Source organism: Rhodnius prolixus, unplaced genomic scaffold (genome assembly GCF_049639745.1).
Source record: "Rhodnius prolixus isolate KJV_2025 unplaced genomic scaffold, Rpr scaffold_15, whole genome shotgun sequence".
NCBI lineage: Eukaryota > Metazoa > Arthropoda > Insecta > Hemiptera > Reduviidae > Rhodnius > Rhodnius prolixus.
Genome location: NW_027411605.1, coordinates 6,042,102 through 6,057,607, shown reverse-complemented (window position 1 = coordinate 6,057,607; position 15,506 = coordinate 6,042,102). Strand labels below are relative to the sequence as shown.

Sequence of the window (15,506 nt, the reverse complement as noted above, 5' to 3'; positions counted from 1 at the left end):
TAGATTAAATTCTTTTTTTAATTAATAAAATGTCAATTCATTTTATAACCTTAATAAGGTTATTATATTCAGACAATTTCAGAAACTGGATGTTGGAGTTTCTAGTACTTTCTTCCGTAAAATGTCTTTGAATTTTTGGTAGAAAAGAAAATATTTATATAGAGAAGAAAAGATGTCTGATACGGTTGGTTGGGGTTTGATTTATCAACTCACCGAAGAAGATCTTAAGAAGAAAGAAGATGTACTGACATTATTAATACATTTTCTTATGATTAAAGCCGGTTATGAATGTATAGGATTAGGAGATGATGTGAGTAATTTTCTTTTTATTTTTAATAATTTAATTTTCTGTGTTTATGTTTAAGTAAAATGTATACAGGCTTATAATTTAGACTGAGTGTTAGTTAATTTTTTTTTTTTTTTTATAGACAAGTTTTCCTGATAATTATTCCACTTGTGAAACTTTACCGTCAGAATGGAATGCATCAAACAACTATAAAATGAGATACATTCAGAATAAAGTTTTGTATATATTACGAGGTGTTCCAGTGGACGGTAATATAGTTTACAATCTTTTAGTAAGTTTATTTTTGAATTACTGACATCCAGTAGGATGATTAGGTAAATTGTAGATAAGAAGTATATTGTAAACATTAATTTTAATAATCAATTCTGATGTACTTCTCCTAATGATTATATTGCGATTACCCGGAACATTCAGGAACTAGAATTATTTTATGCTTTTTTTGAAAATTTCTTAACAAACATGTCATTCGTTTATTTAGCTAATTGAACTACAATTTGAAATTCTACCACATCAGTAACATTAATAATTTTTGATTACTATCAAAGATACTTCTTTAGCCTACATCTTACCCCCAATACCCTTTGTTTTATATACTATTATTTATTTCCTTGCAGAGGGTAGATACTCTAGCAGTTACGAATGTAGTGTTGAACGTGGATGACACAGTTGAAGGTACTCGAGGTGCATTAGAAACTCTATTTAAGAATAAGGCATCTGAACTGATTGACAAAATCCGGCTGGAATTATTGAATGTCGGACCAGGTAGGGAAGCAACCACCCAAACAAGCGGGAGTAGCAGTACTCAAAGGCAAACCGGAACTAGCCCTATGCAACCTTACCCTTCACCATTGCAAGTACACAGACCTCCGGCGGCCTATCCTGATCCTTTATGGTAAATGCGATTCTGATTTACTCGTGAGAAAAGTTTAAAAACCAAAGTGGTATGCCTGAAGTAAGTTGTGTTTAGATTCAAATGAAATCCTTTGATACTGCCTAGAAAATTAAAATTAAAATCGAATAAGCTTTTCTGAACTGTCGCACTTCTAATGGACTGATATTCAATCAATCGGGGTTTTTTATGTTAGACATTTCGTAATCATAAATATTATGACGAATTTGAACCATAATCTGTTAATTCTATCACTCCCTAAGATCACTTCTTGTTGTCTGATATGCCAGATAGATAATTTGGTATTTGGTTCTTTACGTTTATATTTAATTGCTGTTTTTATTATGATGGTAATTGGGTCGTACATTACGATCAAATGGCACTTAAAAAAAAAATTACCTCCTACCACCGCTTTGGTTCGATCCAACCACTTTTACAACTAGGAAATATCTTAGGAAATTTGTTTACAGGACCGATCCTGTACGTCACCCTTTGAGAGTTGGGCGAACTGACCTAGACCCATTCGCTGCTGGTCCTGGTGGAGGGATGTTATTTAACCCGTTTGGAGGATCCCGTGGTGGAGGAGTTGGACCAGATCCAGGAATTGGAATTCCTGGTGGACTGCCCAGGTTTGTTTGTTTTTTTGTTATTTCTACATCTTCCTATACTTTCTGGAATTCTTGATTAATAAATATGAACTGTTTTTAAAAATCTAATAGACGGTACAGTTTGTTAAACCAAACTTAAGTCATCAGACTATAATAACAGCAACATTGCAGAGTCTAAAGGAAATACCTTCTATGGGAGAGGTTTGCACACTGATTTAATCCTGGATTTAGTAAAGTATGTTTGTTAGTCGCCTCCGTCCACGATAACTAATTGGTAAAGCCCCGCCTGAAAAAATAGGCAATTGCTTTACTTTTTAATCCTGGATTTATCAGGATTCCGACTAAGTGTGCTTTATCCATCTCTTCTTCAAACTGAAACTAATTATATTTTGTTATTAACATTTACTTTACTTCAAAGTTACTTAGCTAATAGAGTTTCTCTTTAGTGATAAATATCTTCTCATAAAAAGGTCCTAGGCTCGACTCCGTAATCCATCATTCAGGTAGATATGCCTACTTTATCCAACTACTTTTTTAGTCACAGCAGTATTTTCACTTACAAAGAGTCGGTGATAACATACTTACGGTTAAAAAATGATGTTACACCTCACACAAATCATTTCAAGTTCTGGATGATCAAACTTAATGAAACGAAATGTGCACCGCAAAGGCAAACCCAATGAGGTTTTCAGTGGGTTGAATGAATTCCCATTGCAACTTGTTTTCAATTTTTTCCCTAAATATTCATCAATAATCCGATCCGTGGTATTACAGTAGTACTACTTTTTTTCTAGCTATTCTTCCATAAGAAAAAATATCAAGTTAAATGTTTTCTGTAAACTGAGAAAACAACAATAAACACTGCTTTAGCGTTAGTAGATTTGTGAGACTTAGAGCTACCTTAGTGTTTGCCAATAGCTTTTTTTTAGACAACTTTATATTCTTTGCCAGTTTATTATTCATTTGCCATATTCGTTTGTTTGTAATATATTTCACCAAATTCATATTTATTCATTTATTTATTTTATTAATCAAAAGGTTTTGTTATAAAATGTATTGTTATTGAAGGGGTGCAGTGCCACCTGGAGCCAGATTTGATCCATTTGGGCCTTCCGTACTTAATCCAAGGCCTAGAAATCCAGACCCTGACGGTCCTGAATCATGGTATGGATAAGCTACAAAAAAAAAAAGAAGTGAAATGTGAAGAATACTTTTGTATTAAATTTGAATTCATTTAATATATGCATTATTATATTTTACATATACATAGATATATATATACATATATAAAAGCATTCAGTAAATATGTATCTTAATGTAATAAATTACTGTACACTCTGAAATGAATGTTTATGCAAGATACTTGAATTATTATTTATTTTTTTTAATCATAAGAAAAACAAAAATGGACAGAATTCACAGTAAACTTAATTACAATATAGTTCAGTGAAAAGCAATAATCAATTATGAACAAATGGAAGAAAAAAAAATCTAAATACTAACAGTTTTCTCTTTTAATTTCAAGGGTTTTAACTAATACGTTTTCCACAAACTCTGTATTTTAAGAAATGTATTTCATTCTTACAAGCATAACACGGTTTAAAGTGTGGTTAGATCCGTAGTGCTGGATAATAACTTGGATTTTATCCGTTGTAGTAAGCGTGTTTATTATATCTCTGACCGGTTTCGGACTTTCCTCAAAAAATTGGAGGTATTCTTATGTTAATATAAATATAAAAACCAAGTTTGTACATTATAATGAAATGGGATTTTAAAGGGAGACCAAGCAACGTCTACTCCCTCAGAAGTGTCTTATTTTCCCCGAAAGATGTTTCAAATAAAAATAATTTGTCGAATATCTCAAAAAAAGTTACAGTCAGTCGAATCTCCTGGCGATAGCAAATCAAAAGTCGAAAGTTTCATCCTCTTGCGATTTCTTGTTTTTGAGGTAAGCACATGGAACATTTACTAAAAGTGACATTTTCATTCTCAGCGGATATCAGACTGGATATCTCCGTTGAAAAACTGAAATGAACGTATTTTTTAAGTTTATATCATTGCCAAAAGTATACATACATACATATGTACGAGTATGTAACTTGAACGTCTTTTTTTTTTTTTAAGACGTAAACATTTGAACATACACGATGAATGTGCGTGTTGATATTGGAGTTCTGGGCAGGTAAGCTATAAGGCACCGAGCCTGATACCAGAAGTTGTGCACTAAACTCATCTTTATGCCTTTTTATTAACTGGAGTGCATAACCTGCAAACATCCACTTATATTACTTTTGGAAGTCAAAATAAAATGAATTTCCATATTTTTTTTAAATTTAAACTATAAACCTTAGATTTTTGTACATATTTGAACTAACTTAATAAAAACAATCAGTAAAAAATGTCAAATCATTTTAACAAGGAGAGGTTAATTAAATTCAGAGAGCACTGTTCGTAGTTCGTCGGTGTTTTGTTACATATTACGTATCTTAAATTTTGCTAAGAATATTAGATATTCTTGGAGAAGAAAAGATGGGTGATAGCTTTGGATGGTCCTGGATTTACAAACTCAGCGAAGAGGATCTTAAAAAGAAAGAAGATTTACTGACATTATTAATACATTTTCTAATGGTTAAAGATGGTTATGAATGTGTAGGTTTAGGTGATGATGTAAGTTATTTTATTTATTTTTTTAAATAATTCTTGTAAAATTCTTTAGAATTAAAATGTTTTTAAAATTTTTTTTTTTAGACAAGTTTTCCCCATAATTATCCCAGTAGTGAAACTTTACCGTCAGGTTGGAACGCAACAAAAAACTATACAATTAGATACGCCAGAGATAAAGTTTTGTATATATTACGAGGTATTCCAGTGGACGGTAATATGGTTTACAATCTTTTAGTAAGTTTATTTTTGAATTACTGATAATCTTTTGGGTGATTTAATATTGTTAAATTGCGAAATAAATAAAGGTTAGAATTGTGTTGTCACTTTTTCTTAAACTTAGTTAAAGATTAGCTTTTGAAAATCCACAAGGTTTAATATAAGAATACATCATTTAAATCATAACCCTTCAAGCTAAGCAATTTAAGTTAAGCCTTTGTGACGTTAAAGATAATTTTTTTTTTTTTTCAAAACTGCAACTTAAATTTAACTTTAACAGTAACTTTATTCAATGTGCAATTGAACATCATTCAATTTTTGAAGTAGTTTTTAGAGGACCACAAAATTCTTACTTTTTTTTTAATAACTAGTGGAACTTTAAAGTAGTATATTTCAAGCTGTTGTCAGAAGACGAGCTGAATTGTTGTTGAATAGGATTCATGCCGTTCTCATTAAGCATACTTTTTTAGTCCAGAAAAAAAGTTAACAGCACGAAAATACGCGACCACAGACTTAGTTCTGTACAATATATGTAGTATTATTACTCTCTTAGAAGTGCCTGTAATCGAATATCTGCAGTTACTGAATGTTATTACTCCGTTCTTATAAACTGTTACTGGATTCTTATAAACTTGTTTTCGTTTTATAAAACTTCTACTTGCCTACTACTAATATTATCAATTTATTTTTTTTTTTTTAATTTAATTTTATTTTTATGAACTTTATTTCCAGAGGGTTGATACCCTAGAAGTTACGAATGTGGTGTTGAACGTGGATGTCACAGTTGAAGGTACTCGAGGTACATTAGAAACACTATTTATGAATAAGGCGCCTGAACTGATAGGAAAAATCCGACTGGAATTATTGAACATCGGACCAGGTAAAGAAGCTACTACACAGACAGCCATTGCTGCCGGAAGTAGCGGTTCTTCTGTACAACATAAACAAACAGGAACTAGCCCTTCACCTTCATACCCTTCACCACTGCAAGTGCCCAGACCTCCGACTGCCTATCCTGAACCGTTGTGGTAAATACCTCTTAGAAGTGACATTTAATATAAATAATGAATTACAAATTTTTAGAAATAATTTAGGAAACTTGTCGTTAACAGGCCTGATCCTGAACATGACCCTTTGAGAGTCGGCCGAACCGATTTAGACCCATTTGCTGGTCAAGGTGGTGGGATGTTATTCAACCCTTTTGGAGGACCCCGTGCATTACATCCAGATCCTGGATCTGGAATTCCTGATGGATTGCCAAGGTTTGTTTGCTTTCTAAATATCTCAAAATTTCGTTAGGGAAAATGCCAGCCTTGAAACTCGTTGTATCGGTAAATATCTTTCATCTGTTCCTAATGTGAAACCCTTATTTGTTTTTTCTTTTTTCTTTTTTCCTAATATCTTTTCTAAAGGGGTGCAGTGCCACCTGGAGCCAGATTTGATCCGATTGGGCCTCCTTCGCCAGATCCAAGGCCTAGAAACACACCACCAGATCCTGAAGGCAGTACAGAATGACGTTATGCGTACAATATTTAAAAAACAAATAGGCAGCAAGACTGTTTTGTAATAAATTTGAATTTATGTTATGTATTTTTTAATTTATAAACATTCAATTTGATGATTGTTATGTAAATATATTTAATTTTAATTTACACGGAGAAAATATAGCATAATTTTATTTAAATACGTTGTAATTGTGTTTTGTTATTTGTTTCGCTTAATCGTGTACTAAAAAAAAGTAAAATCTCATCATTAATCTGCAGTATGCGGGCAAAAAATCAATTAAAATGAAATGGAGTAAAAAAGAGAGAGAGAATCTAAAGAGTCTTAGGTCTAGCTAAATACAGCGTGGAAGCTCAAACGACCTTAGTTTTAAGGGCAATCTTATAAATAAAAAAAGAATGTTTTTATAATACGAAGATCAAGAATACAACGTGCAGTTCACAGCAAATCATTGACCAGACAGCTTCTCGCATCAGTACCATCTGTAATGAGGAGAAAGATCTGAAACATGTGATGATTCGGCACTTTGTAGAAGACCGAAATGTTTAACATTCCTATGGGTACGAAGATATATACATATGTACATGTATTACATTTATGTGTATATGCATACATTTGACCCAGGAATGATAATCGCATTTCTATTAGAATTATACAGGTAATAAGCTCATACAACGTGCTTAAATGTCACTTTAGAGTGTAGGGAAACTTCACCCCCAGAATTGCCGTAATGAGCATAAGAAGTTTGAAGAAAATCGTAGTTACTGATTTTGAGCAAAAAAAGAAAAGTCGATTCAGTTATGTGGCACTATCGATAATAGTTTTGATTTTGTCCAACAGCTTATTTAGCAGTGATGTCTAAAACGGATATTAAATTTGAAATTCCTGCGAATTTTCACATTTAAGAGTGAAACCTCACCACATATGCCATACAGATAGCCACCATACGTACACAATTTTACAATATGTAAAAGTCTCTCGCTGCAAAACAGATGATTTCGATGAACATAAAATATTGAAAATTTCACCCCATTCAAAACAGTTTCTCTAATTGCAGAGTAAGATAAAGTTAATATTTTTTGGCAAAAAATTTTTATCAGCCATACTGGTTTATTTGTTTGATTTTATTTATTTTTTTTTTTGCTGCATTTTCAATGAAAAAAATGTCCAGACATCAGATGATCGAGTTATTTAAGAAATGGTTTACCTGTTTCAATAATGTTATCACAAACAGTTAATTTCGGCACATAAACATGCTCCCAGATTGTGAACTCGTTTAATACATTCGATTTTCAAATTTATAAAAAAAAAAAAAAGTATGGTTTATCGTAATCAAATAATGAGATAGTTCAGAAGAGGCAAGTAGAAAGTATTTTAAAAAAAAATAAAACAATTTTTCTGCAAACAACATAAAATAATTTGTACACGCAGTAAGTTGAGGTACTCTTATAAATCTATGTTGGAAATCAGATGCACACAAAACTATATGAACATTATATGAGAAGTATGAAAATGTTTCGTTTAAACGTGGAACCTTAAGGTTTATCATTGAATTTTCATTCAAGTTCTCCAGGAAAAACTAGTTCAACTAAAGCTGATAGGTTTATTATGATGCGTGTTCTGTAGTTGAAGATGTTACAAGAGAATCGCAAAAAATAAACTGAAATATCCATTTTTTTAAAAAAAAAAAAAAAAAGATACGCATTTCTGTTTATTTTTTCCTCCTTCAGGCCTCTACAGCTTGCCGTGACAAAGCAGGCTCCGATAGGGCTCCCCCCACATATGTATATTGTTGTACCTAATTTTTTTATGTAAATGTACATAAATTTCAGGTAAAAAGAAGTATGGAACTCTATTGTATTACAGTTAATTCTGATTCTACCTTAAATACATAATTATAATGCAACAAAAGAATGCCTTAAATGCGAAGCTGAGGTACTTTTAGGTAGGTGAGTACTTTTTTTTTAATAATCATATTCTATGTGTTTGTCATCGGTTCTAATTGAGTTCAAAATAAAATTTTGTAACATTCCTCTCTCTATATACCATTAAAACACTCCATAGAACTTATAGTTTGCTAGTAGTAGTAGTGAAGGTTATTTAAAAGCGAAGTTCCATATAAATACGATAAATTAGGAATTATTTCCCAACTACGTCTCTCTGGAAAGTACACAAATAGTTTAAATTACCAAAATTTGTCAAATTCTGCCTTGACTCTGTTTGTCAACTATGTAATGATGGTCTCAACCCTGTTAGTGATAATAGCAATAAACTTACCAATCTATTGACTATAGGTGATGCAAGATAATGAGAAAGTCAATAGTATCTTTCTATTAGTCACTAACAGTCTCAAATTTAAACTTCCTTGCTCAACTTATCTCATACCTTTTCTAAACTATATACTGTAAACATAATAATAATTAAAAATAAATCAAAATAGAAATAAAAAGAACCCATTAAAGTCAAAATTCCTTATTATTATTAATTATTTTATTTTAAATAGATTAATTTCGTTACTGTAGTGAACCATTAGTTCATTGTTTTTAGTTACATCCTTCTATATCTTTTTCTAATTTTGTTCTTACTATGTTTCATAAGATTAATCTCTTTATTTAGTTAAATTTAATTTGTGTTTAGCTTAACTAAAAAATGATTAACTAAACCTAATTGATTTAAAATTTATTTGATATGTACAAGAATTAATTCTAAATGTTTTTTCAGGAAGAAATTAAAACCAAATGAATTAATAATGTCAGTAGTTAGAAATAATTATCCTATATCCTATGTAAAACGATCAACAACTCGTCGGCCATCAAGTAAAAGACGTTTAAACACATCAGTTTCACCATCCGAGCATTCTGTTGTAAACAGCCGCTCAACAAAGAAAAAAAAAAAAAAAAAGGTAAAGAAAAAAAATGCACAAGAACTAATGTCAACAAGGAAGACAAATCCAAATACGTCGCATAAGAAAACAGAAAGTGAAGACTCATTTTATTCAATCCCGTCGGACAGTTTAGAAAAACACCAGCTCTCTTCAAGGGTTTCGTCTAAAAAAAAGAAGAAATCAAATTTTTCTAATGAATCATCAAAGACGAAAAGTAGTTCATCGAAGACGATACCAACAGTGAGCTCACGAGGAGGAACACAAGAACCATGGTCTGATGGAAGGTAAACTTGGCATTTATATAACTGCAATCTTTTGTCGATTTTTTTTGGCTTGACGATGAAAAATTATTTTTTGGCCATTTTTAGGCAATTCAATCAATAGAATTTGCTGCCTCGCAGGCTATTGACCGTGTGTAATATCCTCCAATCATCGGCTATGTTTAACAAGGTTTTTGTAGGGCGGTTGCGTAACACATAGCGATAAGACGTAGTGGTAAATGGGGGGAAAGGCCGCAATACTTTGTCAAAGAACAATCGTCCACGAAGTAAAGATAGAATAGAATTAAGTAACATGCTTAAACTTCTCTCCATTCTCAATATGCGTGTCACTTAGATGCGCTAATTAATATGTATACCGCACACTTTCATCTATGCCCTACAATTGTTTATAATTTAGCAATAAATTGAAGTTTCTCGTTTTCAAGATTCATTATAATAGAAGCTCGCCTTACTCCAACTTCAAACAAACGCTAGTTCCAATGACGTGAAAGCCTGGAAAAGAGATGTATTCTTTAAATGGCTTTAATTACTTATTTGACACAAATAAAGGATTCTTCCATTGCAGGGCTTATAAATTCAGATTAAGGCTCTCGTATCTCACTTTAAATAATATGGCTATGGTTCAGACCCCAAGTAATTAACGCAAACAAAACTCTAGATATTTATATTCAGGAAATCCCCATTTCCAGGAGGAAACTCACATCTATCTATCCTTTTCTTTAGTCTTACCAATAAGATCGATGATGGGATGAATTCAGCCGGTACACGCCAATATTGGTTCCTAAGATTTCCTAAGTTCAAAGAATTATTGAAAGTTAAATAATAGAGTTTATGATATAAAAATTAGAGGAAACAATTGGTTAAAAAAAAAAAAAATTAAATCTGTTTCAATCATCGAGATTTAGTTCAAAATTTAAGATTTGTCCCGAGAATAGCATTTCGAAAGCATAATCAAAAATCTAAAAATCATACTACTTGTGATGGAAAATCTATTATTCCTTGAAGTAAGGCGTAAGATCAACTAATTTAGGAGTTTGTTGAACTTCACTAAGTACCACATCGACATTGTAAAGTATAGAGATTTTATTGAAAACATTTTGGCAAAATTCGATAATTAAATAATAGGCTAAAAAACATTTTAAAAGCTATTCTAATTTCCTCTGAAGCTAATAGAAGCCTCATGTATTTAATTTGCAAAGAAAAAAAAAAAATCATATTTACTAAGGTGAAGATTTTAAACCCAATGCTTGTAAGTTTTAGTAGCTTAATGAAAATGTCTTTGGATAACCTCTAAAAAAAAATTGGAATCCGAATCCAGTGCTTACTAAACGGTTGGGTTGCAAGAGCCTTAATCTGAATTTTCACACTTCGCAAAAAAAAAGGAAAACTGAAAAACCCAGTTAAATCCAAAAAACTATTTAATTTTTTTTCTTTAATAACAATTAATTTAATACTGAAATTAATGTACTTGAATTATGTGATTATTTAGTTGAATTACTTTTTTACATTTCAATTTTTTTGTACTTCTGCAGCCTTTTAAGTACAGAAAAGTTCTTCATAGAAAGCACATCTCCCATTCTCGACCACCATGTCAGGGGTTCGATATCTCGTCGCTGAGTAGTTTTTTTCGTGACTTCATCTTTTTAACTTATAATCTTTGACTTTGATTTTTTTTAATTAAAACTGTCCGGCAGGACAGTTGTATAAGGGTTGATCGTCAAAAACTGCACGAAAAAGCGTAACGTTGAAAAACACCCAACTTTGACAATTTTTTTTCTCTTTTTCTATAAAAGATAAAATTCCCAAATTTTCTTTAAAATAAAGGGCAAATCCTCCTTTATGACTGTAATTTTTTTTGCAACAACTAGATATAATAGATTTCGAGAAAAAAGTTGCTGAAAATGAGCAAAAACGGCATTTTCAAAAAAGGGTTGTTGTTGTTCTTCTTCTTCTTCTTCTTGTTGTTGTTACCTTTTTTGTAAACTGCGTAGCGCCTAAACGCGTGAACCGATTTTCATGAATGAGGTGTCATTCGATTCGGAATTTTATGTAGATGTGCCTTTTGGGGGTCTCGATGCTTTACATCGAATGGGAGAGGAGTTAGCCCCCTTTATGTAAGGCCCCCTCCAAAATTATTATTTCTAATTTCTCTGTAAATCTTGGCCCGATTTTGATAAAATTTGGTAGGATGATAGGGTTAGGGCTCCCCTATGTAACATTAAAACGACATTCTGCTCTTACACTTGTTAAGAGGAAGTATAGCAATCGTTTCAAATTATTGAGACGTGAACCGATTTTCATGAATGAAGTGTCATTCGAATCGAAATTTTGTTCAGACTTGTACTTTAAAAGTCTCGACGCTGTGCCTCATAAGGAGGGGAGTTTGCCCTCCCAAATAATAGACAAAAAGAAAAATCTATCCAAAAGGTACAAAAATCTCCTTAACAAAAACTTACAGTTTAAAATGTTAAGTATAAGGGTTGATTAAACGCCAAAATGCACACAAATCAGCAGGTAACCAACATTTCATTCATACTTCATTGATATAATTTAAGTAATTTTACTACATCAACTTTTTATTAAATTTTTTAGAATTTATTAGATGTCACAGACCCTTATGCTGGCCAGTTCGTTCATTATAAGTTTTTTGATATAATAATAAAAGGTGAGTAATATCAACATAATTAGTTATAAAAATTTAAGTAATTTTACTGCTAGATAAATAGATACTACAGTCAATCTATGTTAAATGGTGTGCTACTTGAACAAATATTTTGTAGTTGAAATTGGCCAGCATAAGGGTCTGTGACATCTAATAAATTCTAAAAAATTTAATAAAAAGTTAATGTAGTAAAATTACTTAAATTATATCAATGAAGTATGAATGAAATGTTGGTTACCTGCTGATTTGTGTGCATTTTGGCGTTTAATCAACCCTTATACTTAACATTTTAAACTGTAAGTTTTTGTTAAGGAGATTACTTATTTCTAAACAGTTCAATAATTACATTGATCATTTCCTGTAGCAATTTAAAACCATGTCATAAAAATAAGTAAAGTAAAAAAAAAAAAAAAATAGCCCCCCCCCAGCTTTAAAAAACTGGGCACCTATTTTTTTCCCAGGCAGGGTTTAACGTCCATTAGATGTCGTGGACGTATGGCGTAAGCTCACACTTCATGATTAACATTTTACGGATTAAATAGAAAGTAGCAACATGCTCGAGTCGACCGTCGATTGCGAGATTTCATGCATACTAGTCCGAACATTAACCAGTAACACCAAATCTGTCACCTAATCAATATCGTACTACTAACCATGGCAGACAGATCCTGTAAAAAAACAGAGAAAATAGAAGAGGATCCCCCTACCTGTCACGAAATCAACCATAAGAGCTTTGTTACGCCAAACGTTTGCTTTAATATGATTTCCTGTAGGCTTTTGATTAAATTAGAAATTTCGGACCAATAATTGAGTTAAATTATTTCTATCAATTTGAAATAAACTTTTGATGAATACAATTTTTTTTCTATTTCTTTATTACAGGTTTTTAGAACATCTTCCATCGCTCTATTCTGCCGTTGACACACCTAAAGAAGCATCTGAAACTATCAGTGTGAAATCTTTATTTAGTGATTCCTCATCATCAAACAGAGGACCGTTAAACAAAAAATCCTCTCCATCCCCACATATTGCTAGTGCCAAAAAATCATCCAAAAGAGATTCCTCTGAACCTCTAATTAGAGATAGTAGAAAAGAATCATCCAAAAGAGATTCCCCTGAACCTCTAATTAGAGATAGTAGAAAAGAATCATCCAAAAGAGATTCCCCTGAACCTCTAATTAGAGATAGTAGAAAAGAATCATCCAAAAGAGATTCCCCTAAACCTCTAATTAGAGATAGTAGAAAAGAATCATCCAAAAGAGATTCCCCTGAACCTCTAATTAGAGATAGTGGAAAAGAATCATCCAAAAGAGATTCCCGTAAATCTCTAATTAGAGATAGTAGAAAAGAATCATCCAAAAGAGATTCCCCTAAATCTTTAATTAGAGATAGTAAAAAACGGTCAACTAAAAGAGATTCCTCTAAACATTTAGTTAGATTTAATACAGAAGAGTTTTCTGAAAGAGATTCCCCTGAACCACTAATTAGAGATAGTAGAAAAGAATCATCCAAAAGAGATTCCTCTAAATCTCTAATTAGAGATAGTAGAAAAGAGTCATCTAAAAGAGATTCCCCTAAACCTCTAATTAGCGAAGAATCGTACAAAAGAGATTCCCCTAAACAATTAGTTAGATTTAATACAGAAGAGATTTCTGAAAAAGATTCCCCTAAATCTCTAATTAGAGATAGTAGAAAAGAATCATCTAAAAGAGATTCTTCTAAAGCATTAATGAGAGTTAGTGACAAAGAATCGTACAAAAGAGATTCCCCTGAACCCTTAGTTATAGTTAGTACAGAAAAGTTTTCTAAAAGAGATTCCCCTAAATCTCTAATTAGAGATAGTAGAAAAAAGTTAACTAAAAGAGATACTTCGAAACCTCTAATTAGAGTTAGTACAAAAGAGTTTTATAACAAAGATTCCTGTAAACCTCAAAAGCAAAGAAAAGGTAGAAGCAAAGAATCATCCAAAAGAGGTTCCCCTAAATGTTTATGTCCTAAAGCATCTTCAAAAAAATGTTCCTCTTGCCTAACTGAAACTATTAAAGTACTTTCAAAAAGTTGTTTCCTACCCACATCTAATAGTCTAGAAAATCAGGGAAAAAAGAAAATGAAGATTATATTCCAGGATCCTAGGACAGAGCAAGAGACTACTGTTATCATTGATGATGAGGATGATAGAGTACCTATGTGCTCACCATGTTTCTTATCAGATTGCTTTAAGAAAAGAGCACCAACATCTCGACCAAAAAAACGATACCGTTCCTCAGAAATGGCGGATGTATATGTTAATGATCCAAACAAAGGGAATAGTTACCGCAGGAAGAAATCTAGATCTAAAAATAGACCCGGCTCATCCGAAGCAATAACTGAATCCTCCTGCCAATGCTCTAAAAAAAATATATTAAGGGGAAAAACTGCTGTTTACAGTGCTCATTTTCTAACAAGATATAGAACAAATGGTTTCAAAAAAATACGTCAGTCTAAAGTTAATTCTTCTAGGTACAATAGTTTACATGGACATTGCAGAGTGTGCAGTATTTTAGATCGTGGACTAAACTTGCATAATCAGCATTTACTTGAGCAAAGGAATGAATTAATGCAGAGAAATAAAGCTGGTAATAATTTCTTAAATACTGAAAGTTCACAGGTTATGGAGACTCTTTACCTGCAATCTATGAATGACTATGTGACGGAAAATGTCTTTGTCGAAAAAAGAGGAAAATATATAAAACGAATCAATGAAGTACGTAAATCTAAAAAATTTATTATACCATCTCATCACCTCTTAGAAAGTAAAAAATTGGAATCAAAACAATTCACTTTATTGAATCAAACTACATCTTCAACCTCTTCTGGAATTGTGCATCTATCTCAGCTTCGTTCAACTTCAATAATTGCTACATATTCAGGTATGCTATCTCAATGTTCTGAGCAATCTGCATCAATAGGACCGAAACTACGTAAGTATAATTACGAAAACTATAAGAACAAACAAATTAAAAACTCAATATGGAAAAGATTGTTTAAGATATTTTATCAAAATAAACCGTTCAAAACTAAAAATGTGGGCGTATAAACATTTTAACTACTGAAAATATAAATAAAATTATTGTTTGCTACATTAAACGAATTATAAAAATTTAGTTGACATATGTATAATCTGGAATGGACTCTCTCATAATCTAATTACCGTCACGCTTCTAACTTATTCATTTTCTTCAAACACCGTTATTCAGAAAGAAAATTCAATTTTACTACTATTGCTAAAATAACCTAATTATGTATAAAGAATAATTCTAATCGATAGTGCCGCGAAGAAAGTTTATTTAGAATGGATCGAAAATGATCGATTATCAAGAAAAAAAAAAAACTTGCAAACGCACAAGATTTTCACTTAACACAATTTCCCAAGTTCTAACTCACAACTTTACTTCAAATTCCAAACATTTGAGTCTTATTTCATTCTAATCACTTTAAAAGGTACTGTCTCTC

At 31.7% G+C, this 15,506-nt stretch overlaps 2 protein-coding genes across 9 annotated transcripts; both read left to right on the top strand.

Moving 5' to 3' along the window:
- The first annotated feature begins 34 nt into the window (after positions 1-34).
- Positions 35-6,235, top strand: PI31 (Proteasome inhibitor 31 kDa). The gene is made up of 10 exons (XM_074129787.1): positions 35-310; positions 429-578; positions 922-1,199; positions 1,667-1,825; positions 2,873-2,975; positions 4,301-4,471; positions 4,553-4,702; positions 5,417-5,712; positions 5,797-5,946; positions 6,097-6,235. The coding sequence occupies exons 1-10, from the start codon at positions 173-175 to the stop codon at positions 6,197-6,199; spliced, it is 1,698 nt and encodes a 565-aa protein (XP_073985888.1). The 5' UTR covers positions 35-172; the 3' UTR covers positions 6,200-6,235.
- Positions 6,236-7,119: 884 nt separating this feature from the next.
- LOC141454864 (uncharacterized) lies at positions 7,120-15,153 on the top strand. Of its 8 annotated transcripts, none has more exons than XM_074129522.1 (4): positions 7,120-7,245; positions 8,020-8,132; positions 8,909-9,355; positions 12,897-15,153. In XM_074129522.1, exons 3-4 carry the CDS (start codon positions 8,937-8,939, stop codon positions 15,088-15,090), a joined length of 2,613 nt encoding a protein of 870 aa, XP_073985623.1. In that variant the 5' UTR covers positions 7,120-7,245; positions 8,020-8,132; positions 8,909-8,936; the 3' UTR covers positions 15,091-15,153. The 8 variants fall into 8 exon arrangements, with proteins under 8 accessions (XP_073985623.1, XP_073985618.1, XP_073985620.1 ...); XM_074129517.1 differs by having other exon boundaries at positions 8,020-8,136; XM_074129519.1 differs by lacking the exon at positions 7,120-7,245 and adding an exon at positions 7,252-7,545.
- The last annotated feature ends 353 nt before the right edge of the window (positions 15,154-15,506 follow it).

Bases quoted from the DNA above. Each gene is read 5' to 3' on its own strand.
- PI31 (XM_074129787.1), top strand. From the start codon at position 173: ATGTCTGATACGGTTGGTTGGGGTTTGATTTATCAACTCACCGAAGAA. The intron at 311-428 runs GTGAGTAATTTT...TTTTTTTTATAG, and splicing joins GTATAGGATTAGGAGATGAT to ACAAGTTTTCCTGATAATTA. The intron at 4,703-5,416 runs GTAAGTTTATTT...CTTTATTTCCAG, and splicing joins ATATGGTTTACAATCTTTTA to AGGGTTGATACCCTAGAAGT.
- LOC141454864 (XM_074129522.1), top strand. From the start codon at position 8,937: ATGTCAGTAGTTAGAAATAATTATCCTATATCCTATGTAAAACGATCA. The intron at 9,356-12,896 runs GTAAACTTGGCA...TCTTTATTACAG, and splicing joins GAACCATGGTCTGATGGAAG to GTTTTTAGAACATCTTCCAT.